Genomic DNA, 10,604 nt, shown 5'->3' with positions numbered 1-10,604 from the left:
GGCAGAGTGGGGAGCAGGGTTCCCTCAAGACAGCCTCTGGGACCTAGGTGTCCAGCCCTCATTCCTGCTGGTTCTGTGCCCTGGATCCAGGCTTTTTCTCCAGCATCCACATCACTGACCTCGCAGCCTTAGGGGTCATCCTGGGCTTCCTTGCTCCCTGCCTCCCAACTCTGAGGATTAGAAATAAAACATGCAGTGGAGAAACCTAGGTTTGGGGGCTATAGTGGGGAGGGTTTAAATTTTCTCACCTGGAAAGGGGTTGAATCACCACCCAAGCACCTCAGGAAACAAAAATGGCCTGCCTACCTCCTGACTGCCAGACTTTTTTGCCCCGGGCCAGGTTAGGGGTTTGAGGAGCAGGAGGCACCAGAAAAGAGTTTGGTTTGGATTGGGGGGTTGGGTGTCCTCACCTCCCTCCCAGCACAACTCTGAGCCTGAGGGCTTTTGATCACCAGATGCCTGATCCGTTGTGCAAAGGCATTGACTTTAAATTGCCAGTGCTTAAGAAGGGAGGGGTAGCTGTTCAGAGCCACTGGGGCTGGAAGGCCTGACTTGGGTCTTGGGTGGGGAGGAGGCGTGGTCCCCTGGGGGGGGAGTGTTGGGGGCTGGGAAGAACAGGACACCTGGTTGGCCTAAGGGAGGGGGGAGGTTGGCGCCCCTTCAGGAGGCGCGGTCGGCTGGGAGGGAGTAGGGAGGAGTCAGTCGTTAACAGCAGTTCCCGGGCCTGGCGCACCCGGCAGCCACAGACGCTGAGGCCAGGTGAGAGAGGGCTGTGGCACTCGGGCTGTGCCTCCTGGCAGCTGCGGGACCCCAGAGCGCGAAGTTTTACCGCCTTCACCGAAACCCGGGCCGGTGGCCGGCAGCTAGTAGGGGGAGCGAGGCAGGGTCGAGGACCCCGCGGCCACAAGGAAAGAGCACAGCCTATCCAAGACTGGGTACCGGACAGCGGATTTTGCGCTTGACTCCCCAAACGTGCCGGATTGATTGGTGGCAGGGGCTCCATTATAAGGACTCTGAACTTGGGGACGATATATATACCTTTTAAGGACACGAGTCTCTCTGTAACGACTCCGGACTAGGAAGGCACTTCCATTTTAAGGATACCGGGTTTGGGGAATCAACGTTTCACTTTGGAGGGGAGGGCGTGTAAGACGCCCTCTTAAGGCTTCCCTTCACCCCCGATGGCGCTACCCAGCTCCTCACAGGCCTGGAGGCTGGAACCTCCCACTCCCACAGCCCCTAACTCCTCGTCCTCGGGCTCCCAGGAGCGGGAGGGCGCCGGGAGCCCAGTGGTCTCCGGGGGGCTTCCCTTGGAGAAGGTGAAACGGCCCATGAACGCGTTCATGGTGTGGAGCTCCGCCCAGCGCCGCCAGATGGCGCAGCAGAACCCAAAGATGCACAACTCGGAGATCTCCAAGCGTCTGGGCGCGCAGTGGAAGCTGCTGGGCGAGGACGAGAAGCGGCCCTTCGTGGAAGAGGCTAAGCGGCTCCGGGCCCGGCACCTGCGCGACTACCCCGACTACAAGTACCGGCCCCGGCGCAAGACCAAGAGCGCGGGCGCCGGGTCGCCCCACTTCGGCCAGGGAAGCGGCGGCGTGGCTGGCGGCGGGCCTGTCTGGGGGCCCGGGTACACGACCACCCAGGGGAGCAGAGGCTTTGGGTACCAGCCCCCCAACTACTCGACAGCCTACCTGCCTGGCGGTTACGGGTGAGTGCCCGGGGAGCGGAATGAGGACGTGCCCCCCGCCTGCAGCCTGGGTGGGGGCGGATACCAGAGGGCCTGGCTGGCAGGGGCCCCGAGCCCACCCAAGAAGGAGACACACCCGGAGAAGTTTGGGGGGCGCTCCGTGAAGGGTGGGAGAGTTCCGGGGAGCCAGGGTGTTTCTAGAGGACGTTTCCATCATAGTCTGTTGGTGGTGGCACCGCAGGAGCAGACCACAGTGCCCTGGATGTGACCGTGTTCTAGTTACCAGAATTTCCCGTTTCCCACCCCCGATTCTGGCCCTCGTGTGACCCAGCTTCCTCTCCCAGCCCTCGGGGCAAGGACAGGCCAAGCCCAGCTCTACCCCTTCCTGGCCTGCCGCCCCAAAAGAGGAAAACAGGCGCGCAGCACGCAAGCTCGCTCTTGAGCGTGCCCCAACACGGCTGCGGCGGCGCTGCTCTAAGCCGTCCTGGGGTCCGGTTCCAGCGATGGGTAGGTGGGTGACAAGTTATATTTGTCTGCACAGAGCTGCTCAGAACCACCCCCACATGCGAGCTGGGGACCCTCCTCGGCACCTCCAACTCAGGGGACCAAGTGCCTTCTAACCCCGGTGTTTCTTTTTGCAGCTCTTCCCACTGTAAACCGGAAGCCTCCTCGCCGTGCTCTCTCCCTCAGAGTAACCCAAGGTTCCAGGGGGAGCTGCTCCCCCCTTACAGCCCCTACCCACCCCCAGGCTCTCCCACTCTGTACAACCCTCCCCTCCCAGGGGCCCCCATGCCCCTAACCCACCTCTAATCCTCATGGACATGGACCTCCCAGAGAGGTTTCCATCCTCCTTTTCTACCCAGAAACACCCCAATACCACCACCACCACCACCATTCCCAGGCTGCAAACCCTGTTCTAGAACTGTGTTGGACCACAGTTCAGAGGAGGTGGGCAGTACCCCCCAAAGCCCTGAAAGCCAATGGGAACAAAACAAGAGTTTTTTTTTTTTTTTTTTTTTTTTTTTTTGTAGGCTGAACACAGTTTTGTACGATTACACCACGTCTCTGAGTCTTTATTGTACCATCTCTGTTCGCCTTTACTGCAGCAGGAACCAGCAGTTTCCACTCCCTTCCGCCTGGACCTGCCAGAGCAGGAACCTCCACACCCCACCCTGGGGCCCTGCCTGAGTCAGTCATTCTTCTGTCCCCCTTCCCCCTTCCCCCACCAAGCACTGGGGTCCAGGAGATAGTCTGAGCCAGGGTGCGGGAGGGAGGAATCCACAAGCACCTATTCCCTTCCACTGTCCAGCCTCTGTCCTCTAGGGTCAGAAGGGAAGTGGGGAAATAGGGGGGACAGGGTAAGAGTTTTGCCCAGAATAGGCAAGTAGCTGGAAACTTCTGCTAAAGAAAGAATCTCAGCTAAATGATTAAATGTCAGCCCGTAAATCTCTTCCCCTACCGTTTCTAAGGATCTGGGTCAACCAAGCATTTCCACTAAAGCTGCAATGGCAGAAGAACAGGGAATGATTAAAAGTCACACCAGCAGACTGGTTCAGATGGGAAGGATCCCAAGGTTGGGTGGATGAATAGAAACATGGAATGTACTCCAGGAGCCAGCTCAACTACTGCTCCTTTTTCTTCTTGTGGGGAGCCTTTGCATTCCAGTAGAAGAGGAGCTGGGCAGCGATGAGGCCATTGCAGAGGGAAGAGACTACAAAGGTTCCAGCCATGAGGGGGTCTCCAGTTTCCTGGGTGAGAGACACGGCTAGGGTTACTCTTCAGCATAGCCAAAAAGGGCTCCAGAGCGGGAGCAGCTTCAAGTCCATGGGGAGAGAGAGAAGTAAGGTGAGGTTATGGTGCCCTCTAGAGGGGAGGAGGTGCACTCACCTGAATGGAGGTGAAGATTCGGGCCAGGGAGCCCCCAAAGAGCAGAAAGACTGTGATGGCTGACAGCTGGCCCGTGTGCCCATTGCGGTAGTTGGTGGCTGCCTGGAGCAGCTGGGGAGGAGTTGAGACCCTTCGTTTTGTCACATGAATTTGTCCAATGTTCCCATGACATTTCTGCATTCCCCTCAGTCCAACACCCCCAAACTCTGGGTTTCCCCTCTGCTCCTCACCCAGTCCCCCTTCCCAACATCCTCTCCCTTGTTCCCAGCACCCACCCTTCCCACCACCACAGCAGGCATGTTGGAGGCCTGGAGCAGGGTGACTACAGCCTGGGGCGTGAGTGGTGAAAGCAGCACCAGCAGGACCAGGGCGGAGCACACTAGGAAGGCAACACCTGGGAGACAAGGAGATAAGGAGTCCTCATCAACCTCTGAGTCTCTCAGCTTTCCCAGGCCTGCATTTCCAGCAAGGCTCCCAACAGCTGCAGCCAGCTCCTGGCTCAATCCTCAGCACCTTTCACAGTCTGTCCTCTGTAGTGCAGGACCAAGAAGGCAACGGTGACTGTCTGGAGCATCAGGAACAGAGCTTCACCCCAAGAGCTGCAGAGTCAAGAGTTGGGGGGAAGAAACGTGGGCCTGGAAAGAGGCAGGGAAAGCCTCCATAGCCCATCCATCTTGGGGACCCAATTCTGATTATTCCCTGTCCTCCACAGCCCTGCTGGTTCCTTACCTCCTGCCTCCCGGCAGCCCCCACCCGCTTGACCCAGGATAGGAAACTGGGCATTCTTGGGATTCTCACCTCCTCTCATCACCATAGATAATGGCTAGAGTTCCAGAAAGGCTTAAGCTTTCCTGCCCTTTTACCTCCCTCACCCTAATCCTTACTAGAGTTGTGACCATTTACCCTTGGAGATGAAGGGCGGGGCCCCTCACCTGAAGGGGAAGTTGTTGGTGATGCTGTAGACCATGGTCCCAGTCAACGCCATCAGCTCTAGCATTACCGACTGGAGACTCAACCCTTCCGCGCTCTTGGCTCCCAGGATTTTAAACACTTGGGGTAGTTTTACTGGAGAAAGAGGATGAAAATGTCAGGGCTGAGGGGCTGACATCCCTTGGGAGCGCAGCACGACAGCTACAGAGCAGACTGGGAGGCATGTTAGCCCCGCTTCTGGTTAAGGGACCCATCCAGTTCATGGCATCTTAGCACTCCACCAACCTCCCAACAACAGGAAGGGAAGATGATAAGAAACATACCCAGAAGTGAGCCAGCCACAATGCCCAGCCCCAGGCCTTTGCTGAGGAGAATCTTGAGGCAGGGAACTAAGAAGAGAAAAAGAGGTAAGCAGAGATGACACTTATGGAACCCAAGCCAGGGGTTCCAGGAGGCAGCTCAGGCTTGAAGTGCTCCTTAAGACCTTGACATACCCACACAAAGGAAGCCTTGGGTGGTCTGGAGGCAGGTGAAAAAGGCCTAGTTCTTCCTACTCCAAATCATATCACGTTCAGACAAGGTGACTTTCCAAAACGGCTTTTACCATTCCTTTTTTCTGACCCAACCTTCCATTCCCTGCCATCACATCTAAACTCCTTGATCTGACTTCCAAACCTCTCCCTTGCTTCCCTGTATAGAGCTGAGCAATGCCCAAGAGTCCTCTGATCCTTTATTCCCCGCCTCTGAGCCACTAGGCAATCCACTTCACATGTCTTGTTTCTCCAAGGATAGGTTTCCTCTGTATCACTCATTCCTGAACACTGTCTCTGACCCCTACTCAGGGACTTGACCCTTCCAGGGCTTGCTTTTATGCTCTAGCCACCGACATCTTCTCTAGCCTTGAAGCCCTATCCCCAAGGTGCCTGGCCCAGTAGTAGTCAGATTCTCGTGGGTCCTGAACGCGGCTAAAACATTGTCCCGGGAGCACAGCTGGGGTACCAAGAACTGACGGGGGCAGACCGCGAAGGCTTCCCTAAAGGTCTGACGTCAGAAGCAGGTTTTGCTCTGGCGTCGCCTCATAGATAGAAGGAGGAAGGCAGACAAGTTAATTCCAAAATTCGACCATGAGCAAACGTGGAAGCTGGAAGGAAAGCCACTGGGATGGCAGGATTCTTGGGGGAGCCGCAGAAGGCCTGGATTCATCAGAGGCTTTCAATCAAGTGTAACCTTGCTCCTGAAGGTATAGAGATCTATTACAGGTTGGAACGATCTAATCAGATTTTAAACGTTGTTTTGTAAAATTTGAGTCTTTTCGTCTTTCACCGTCGCTAAACCAAAGAACTACTCCCACCCGGCGACTCCCCTCTCTCGCTCAAATATGGAGTCCTCCCTCTACGGAGCCCGCGACATATCCGCCCCTCTCAGAAGCGACTTCCGCCCCGCGCGCCGTGGCAGCTGTCACTGCTGTCACTTAGTCTGCACTCACGCCCCATTTACGGCCGGAGGGCTCTGAAGCACAATTTTGACCGGATGCCGAATAAAACTCACCGTGAAGCAAGTCCCACTGGATGAAAATTTGGTCGTAGCATTTCTCAGGTAAAAGAATCGGCACCAGCACCCGTTTGAGCGGCCCGTCTACCTCGGTCGCCATACTGAAAGGCTAGCTTCCTCAAACCGCCATTGACTTACGGTGCGCATGCGCGCTCTGGGCACTCCGCCTCCCGTCTTCTCGCGATTAAACAGGGCTGCTGCTCCTGCCTTACTCCATCCCACCTTCGTTCGCGTAAAATAGGTCTCGCCCGGAGAGCACGTTTTTGGACGCGCCCACCCTGCTGCTCGAATTTTAACGCGTGCCAAAGCTGTACGCCTGCGCAGTTCCATCATTCGCGCCTTTGTTTACGCTTCCGCTTCGGCAACAAGATTTATCCTTCAGCCTTTCTCCGCTCCTCCTGCTCGGCGCCATCTTGTCTTCTTCCAGCTGACTTTACATTGTACGAGGTTGAGACAGAAGGAGCGTGAGTCTCCAAAATGGCGTTGGGCGGGAGGTTCTGTAGCGTTCTCTCTGCTGTGCTCCCGGCGTCTCCAGAGGACACGGCACCGACGGGAGGGGCACAGTCTGAGCCAGGCATCCCTCCTTAGGCGCCGAGCCCATGCTTCTTCCTCCTCAGGTTCGCCCAGGCCTTCGCAGATGGTTGCGCCAGCAACTGCTGGGCCGGGACAGTGAAGCAGAGGAGGGGGAGGTGGGGAAGGTGAGCCCAGTTTCGGGGGACTGCAACGCCCTTAACCCCCGTGCGGGCCCAGCCCTGGCCGCCCCTGTGAAACGAGGGCCCTGGGGTTCCCTCTCACCCCACTGGCCCGAGGGCGCCACCTCTAGGCCAAGGCCCGCTCCTCGGCCTCCTGTGACCGCGTGCTGAGCCAGGGCTTGGGCCGGGCGGAGGGGGCCTAGCAGCTAGCCTTGGGAAAGGGCATCTTGGATTACGCGGCGGGAGGGATGCGCTCTGCCTCCCAGTGCCGGGACACCAGCTCTCGGCCATCTCGGTGGAGATGGGCCTGGCCATCACGCTCTGTTGGCTGGGCGCCTGCTGGGAGTACCACACCCTTTGGGGACTCCCGCACCACAGTCAACAAGGTCATAACGGGGTGTCGGCGAGGCGGTGGTGTGGTTATTTGGTCCCTGCCACGTGCTGCCCTCAGAGGGCTGGGTCTGCAGGTCCTGGTGGCTGCTTTCTGTAGCCGTACACGGCTGCTACAACTGGAAGGGTCCTATTCTGGCCCCGGGGATGCTCATAGTTGATTGTAAAGGGTCTGGCACTTGTTGGTCGGGGAGGTCCTTTGAAGAATCTGGATTCAAGGCTGCCTTGGGGGGGGTGCCATCCACCACCACTAGGTGCGCCACCACCAGGGACTTTAGGGTTGGCTCCGCGGGTCGCCCAGGCTGGAGGCATGTTGTTCCCAGGAGCATAGAGGGTGATCGTATGTGGAGTTCACAGTACGCATTGCTCCCGTGGTTGATGAAAACCCTTTGCAGGTGAGATAGGAGCATCCCAGGTGCGGGGAGAGTTTAATCCAGGCTGTTCGCTAGGCCTGGGCACGCTGGGTAGGGCAGGGCATTTGAAACAGAGCAGGGCAGGGCTGTGACCTTCCCACCCACACTCATTGCTTTTGCTGCCTACTTTGCCTATAACTGTAATATGAAGGTTGGAAAGAAGGCTGCTGGGATGGGTGGCTCCACTGGATTGGAGGAGAGAGGGAACTGGAGCAGCCAGGGGCCCCAGAAGAAGAGGAGGAAGGGAGGCGAAGCCGATTCGACACCAGCTGTGTCAGGCTTCGAAGGATGAACCCGTGAGGGCACTGGGCCACACAGTGACATTTTCACCCCTCCTCACCAGCTGTTCTTGGCTCCCCAAAACTCAACCATGGAAGGTACAGAAAGGTGTGTGACAAGAAACTCATGGCTTTTAATCCTGGCAGGAAGGACAAGGAAAACCAAGGATAAAGATTTGATCAAGTTTTACTATTCTCCCACTGGAGATGGGGGAGGGGGAATCAGTCATATTTAATAAACAGCTCTCTTCTCATCCCTCCCGATTGCATTATCTCGACTTTTGTTCATCAAGACAGGGAAGGAAGATAACTTTGTCTCTGAGTCAGTTGCGTGGTGAGAAATGAGGGCACCTACTGGTGCCCTGGCTGTTGGGACAAATGCTCAGAGGGGCTGGTAAGTGGGTGGGCGTCTCCGGACGATGCAGAAGGTAACAAGCACCAGGGTGAGGAGGCCGAGTAAGATCAGGCCAATGATGAGAGGCAGCAAGATGGATTGGTCACTGGGGCAAGAGAAACCTGGCGGAAAGATAGGGCAAGTAGGCATCACAACGGTGGTGGTTGGAATAAAGGTGGAAGGAGGGAGGAGGGAATGTGGGATGTTGGGAAGTAGGAGATTGGTGAGGGGCTGGCACACCTAGAGGACTCAGAGCAAAAAAAAAAAAAGGGGAGCCTGGGTAGAGTCTTACAGAGGAGGGGAGGACAGCTACCCTAGCTCTGACAAGCTTGAGAGGGGGAGGAAATTTGGGGGTGCAGGAAGGGAGATTATAGGCCTGGGGGGGAGGGCTTTCAGTGCAGTGGGAAAATTCTGGGAGGGAAGGAATAGGTCTTACTTGGTCCAAAGGCCCCTGTGGGGGGCAGCTGAGCAGCTTGTAGCTTCAGGGAGAGCAGGTCCAGGTGGAAAGCTGGTGAAAGAATGACGCTTGCGTTTCTGCAACTGAAGCTCTGGCCCAGAGGGGTTTGGAGATCTCGAAGGGATGAATTCTGAACAGAGAATATCCACTCTGAAAGAACGAGGAAGGGTCAGCTCCATAGCCACATCCCCACCATACCCCCAGCCTAGGTCCCTTCAGGAGCCCAGACATCTAGTGCAAGTGATGAGAAAGGGAAGGTTACTCACGTGATGCCTGGGGGAAGGACACATTGTACTCCACAGTCACATGGTTCAGGTAGACGGTGCTCTGCAGTGGCTCCTGGGGAGGTGACCAGGAAGACTCAGGGCAGCAGGGGAGAGTGGCATCCAGGTACAGAGTAAGGAGTGTGGCAAGAAGTTGGTAGGGGTAGGGCACTTGGAGGGTGAGAGTGAGGGATGAGGGTTAAGTACCTGCTTGAATCCAAAGCTGAGCTGTCCATAGGGGAATGAGAGGAGCAAGTGGGGATGAGTACCCTCACAGCCCCCTTGGGCCTTGGTTTTGTTGGGGTTCAGAACAGAGATTCCCCAGGCCTGCGGAAGTTAAAAGACGAGAGAGGGTCACAAGACTACACAGCTGTGCTGTCCAAGGTTCCCTGTTCCCTTTGTCTCCACCCTGTATTCGTCTACTTCTTTACTTCCTCCTTCCCTTCTGAACTGTAGCGGAAGGCCTCATCCCCTTCCCTTTATGTCCTCTACTGTTGTTTAGCTTTACCTCTCCTCCATCCCGGGTTGGGTACAGAACTCGAATCTGAATCTGGGCTCGGAGCCGGACGCAGGGCTGGGAACCGTTAGTCCAAATGTAGTCTCCTATCGCCTCCTTGGAGCCTGGGCTAGGACTTGGAGAGGGTGGAGGTGGTCCTGGGCGGGGGGATCTGGTGGAGGGTCCTGGGCTGGTGGCAGTGCTGTTGCTTGTTGGATAAACTGTGGCATTTCCGTGACTGGTGGTGGTAGCAGGATGGTGAGTGGCTGTTGACGACTCGTGGCTGGTGGTGCCTGTGGTGGTAGTTTTATGAGTGGTGGTAGCCGTGTAAGTGGTCGTTCTGTGGCTCTTGGTTGTTCTGTGGCTGGTTGTTCTAGGGCTTGTTGTGCTTTCTGTAGCTGTAGGTGTCACCGTGAAGGATGGCAGCAGAGTGACCGATTTTTTATGACAGTCATTCCCTGTACCCTGGGCTTTCAGAGGAAACACTGGTTAGCAACCCAGGGGCAGGCTCCTTCCCAGGGGCCCCCTCCCCTTTGTCCCCTTTCTCCTTACCTGCTAGTAGACCCAGCAAGGCCCCAGAGAAGAGCACAGCCAACCTCATGACAGAACAGCCTCCACCCAGAGTCCAGCTTGGTTCTGTGTCGGTACCAGCTGCCTGCCTGCTCAATCAACCCTATACCCTCTGCCTTCGTTCTTCTGGAAAAAGAGGAAATCAATCTTTGACTTCCTGTAACTGAGGTAACCCAACCCCCAGCCTGACTCAGGCACCTCAGCCCCAGCCACCCATCTCTTAGTCATTAAAATTTTGTCATTAAGTTAGATGATTGGCCCTGGTGTCACCGAAGTAGGGGCCGTCAGCAACATGTGTCATGTGGATAGTGAGATGGAGTTTTGGGTAAGTGGATCCTTGGGGATTCATTTGTCTGCCTCAGCAAAACATGCTTAGTGGTTGTGACAAGTGATTATGGAGCCAGCAGCCCCTCCCTGTCACAGTTCAATAGGATGTAAAACTTGAACATTTATTTCTACTCCCTTTCCTCTCCGTCTGTTGCTTCCTCTCTTTTTTTTAAAATTATTTTTTGCTGTGTTGGGTCTTCGTTTCTGTGCGAGGGCTTTCTCTAGTTGTGGCAAGCGGGGGCTACTCTTTCATTGAGGTGCACGGGCCT

At 56.2% G+C, this 10,604-nt stretch overlaps 3 protein-coding genes across 5 annotated transcripts; 1 reads left to right on the top strand and 2 right to left on the bottom strand.

Moving 5' to 3' along the window:
* Nucleotides 1-933: 933 nt before the first annotated feature.
* Nucleotides 934-2,737, top strand: SOX15 (SRY-box transcription factor 15). The gene is made up of 2 exons (XM_065897130.1): nucleotides 934-1,708; nucleotides 2,329-2,737. The coding sequence occupies exons 1-2, from the start codon at nucleotides 1,182-1,184 to the stop codon at nucleotides 2,495-2,497; spliced, it is 696 nt and encodes a 231-aa protein (XP_065753202.1). The 5' UTR covers nucleotides 934-1,181; the 3' UTR covers nucleotides 2,498-2,737.
* Nucleotides 2,738-3,309: 572 nt separating this feature from the next.
* MPDU1 (mannose-P-dolichol utilization defect 1) lies at nucleotides 3,310-6,155 on the bottom strand. Its single transcript, XM_065897129.1, has 7 exons — nucleotides 6,053-6,155; nucleotides 4,828-4,893; nucleotides 4,507-4,639; nucleotides 4,088-4,173; nucleotides 3,850-3,968; nucleotides 3,575-3,685; nucleotides 3,310-3,435 (listed from the first exon to the last, which is right to left on the bottom strand). The coding sequence occupies exons 1-7, from the start codon at nucleotides 6,153-6,155 to the stop codon at nucleotides 3,310-3,312; spliced, it is 744 nt and encodes a 247-aa protein (XP_065753201.1).
* A 1,844-nt stretch (nucleotides 6,156-7,999) lies between these two features.
* On the bottom strand, nucleotides 8,000-10,146 carry CD68 (CD68 molecule). 3 transcript variants are annotated; one of them, XM_065897504.1, is made up of 6 exons: nucleotides 9,991-10,146; nucleotides 9,451-9,908; nucleotides 9,150-9,269; nucleotides 8,942-9,018; nucleotides 8,659-8,829; nucleotides 8,000-8,344 (listed from the first exon to the last, which is right to left on the bottom strand). In XM_065897504.1, exons 1-6 carry the CDS (start codon nucleotides 10,037-10,039, stop codon nucleotides 8,326-8,328), a joined length of 894 nt encoding a protein of 297 aa, XP_065753576.1. In that variant the 5' UTR covers nucleotides 10,040-10,146; the 3' UTR covers nucleotides 8,000-8,325. The 3 variants fall into 3 exon arrangements, with proteins under 3 accessions (XP_065753576.1, XP_065753574.1, XP_065753575.1); XM_065897502.1 differs by having other exon boundaries at nucleotides 8,211-8,344; nucleotides 8,946-9,018; nucleotides 9,991-10,039; XM_065897503.1 differs by having other exon boundaries at nucleotides 8,211-8,344; nucleotides 8,946-9,018; nucleotides 9,451-9,830; nucleotides 9,991-10,039.
* Between the last annotated feature and the right edge of the window lie 458 nt (nucleotides 10,147-10,604).

The sequence above is a fragment of the Phocoena phocoena genome, chromosome 19 (genome assembly GCF_963924675.1).
Source record: "Phocoena phocoena chromosome 19, mPhoPho1.1, whole genome shotgun sequence".
NCBI classification, from domain to species: Eukaryota; Metazoa; Chordata; class Mammalia; order Artiodactyla; family Phocoenidae; genus Phocoena; species Phocoena phocoena.
The sequence above is the reverse complement of the archived record's forward strand: the minus strand, read 5'-3'. Positions and strand labels throughout refer to the sequence as shown.

Coding starts and splice junctions, on each gene's coding strand:
- SOX15 (XM_065897130.1), top strand. CDS start 1,182: ATGGCGCTACCCAGCTCCTCACAGGCCTGGAGGCTGGAACCTCCCACT. Junction 1,709..2,328: donor TACCTGCCTGGCGGTTACGG/GTGAGTGCCCGG, acceptor TTCTTTTTGCAG/CTCTTCCCACTGTAAACCGG.
- MPDU1 (XM_065897129.1), bottom strand. CDS start 6,155: ATGGCGACCGAGGTAGACGGGCCGCTCAAACGGGTGCTGGTGCCGATT. Junction 3,969..4,087: donor CAGAGGACAGACTGTGAAAG/GTGCTGAGGATT, acceptor CTTGTCTCCCAG/GTGTTGCCTTCCTAGTGTGC. Junction 3,686..3,849: donor CTGCTGTGGTGGTGGGAAGG/GTGGGTGCTGGG, acceptor ACTCCTCCCCAG/CTGCTCCAGGCAGCCACCAA.
- CD68 (XM_065897502.1), bottom strand. CDS start 10,039: ATGAGGTTGGCTGTGCTCTTCTCTGGGGCCTTGCTGGGTCTACTAGCA. Junction 9,270..9,450: donor CAACCCGGGATGGAGGAGAG/GTAAAGCTAAAC, acceptor TAACTTCCGCAG/GCCTGGGGAATCTCTGTTCT. Junction 8,830..8,945: donor GTCCTTCCCCCAGGCATCAC/GTGAGTAACCTT, acceptor TCGTTCTTTCAG/AGTGGATATTCTCTGTTCAG.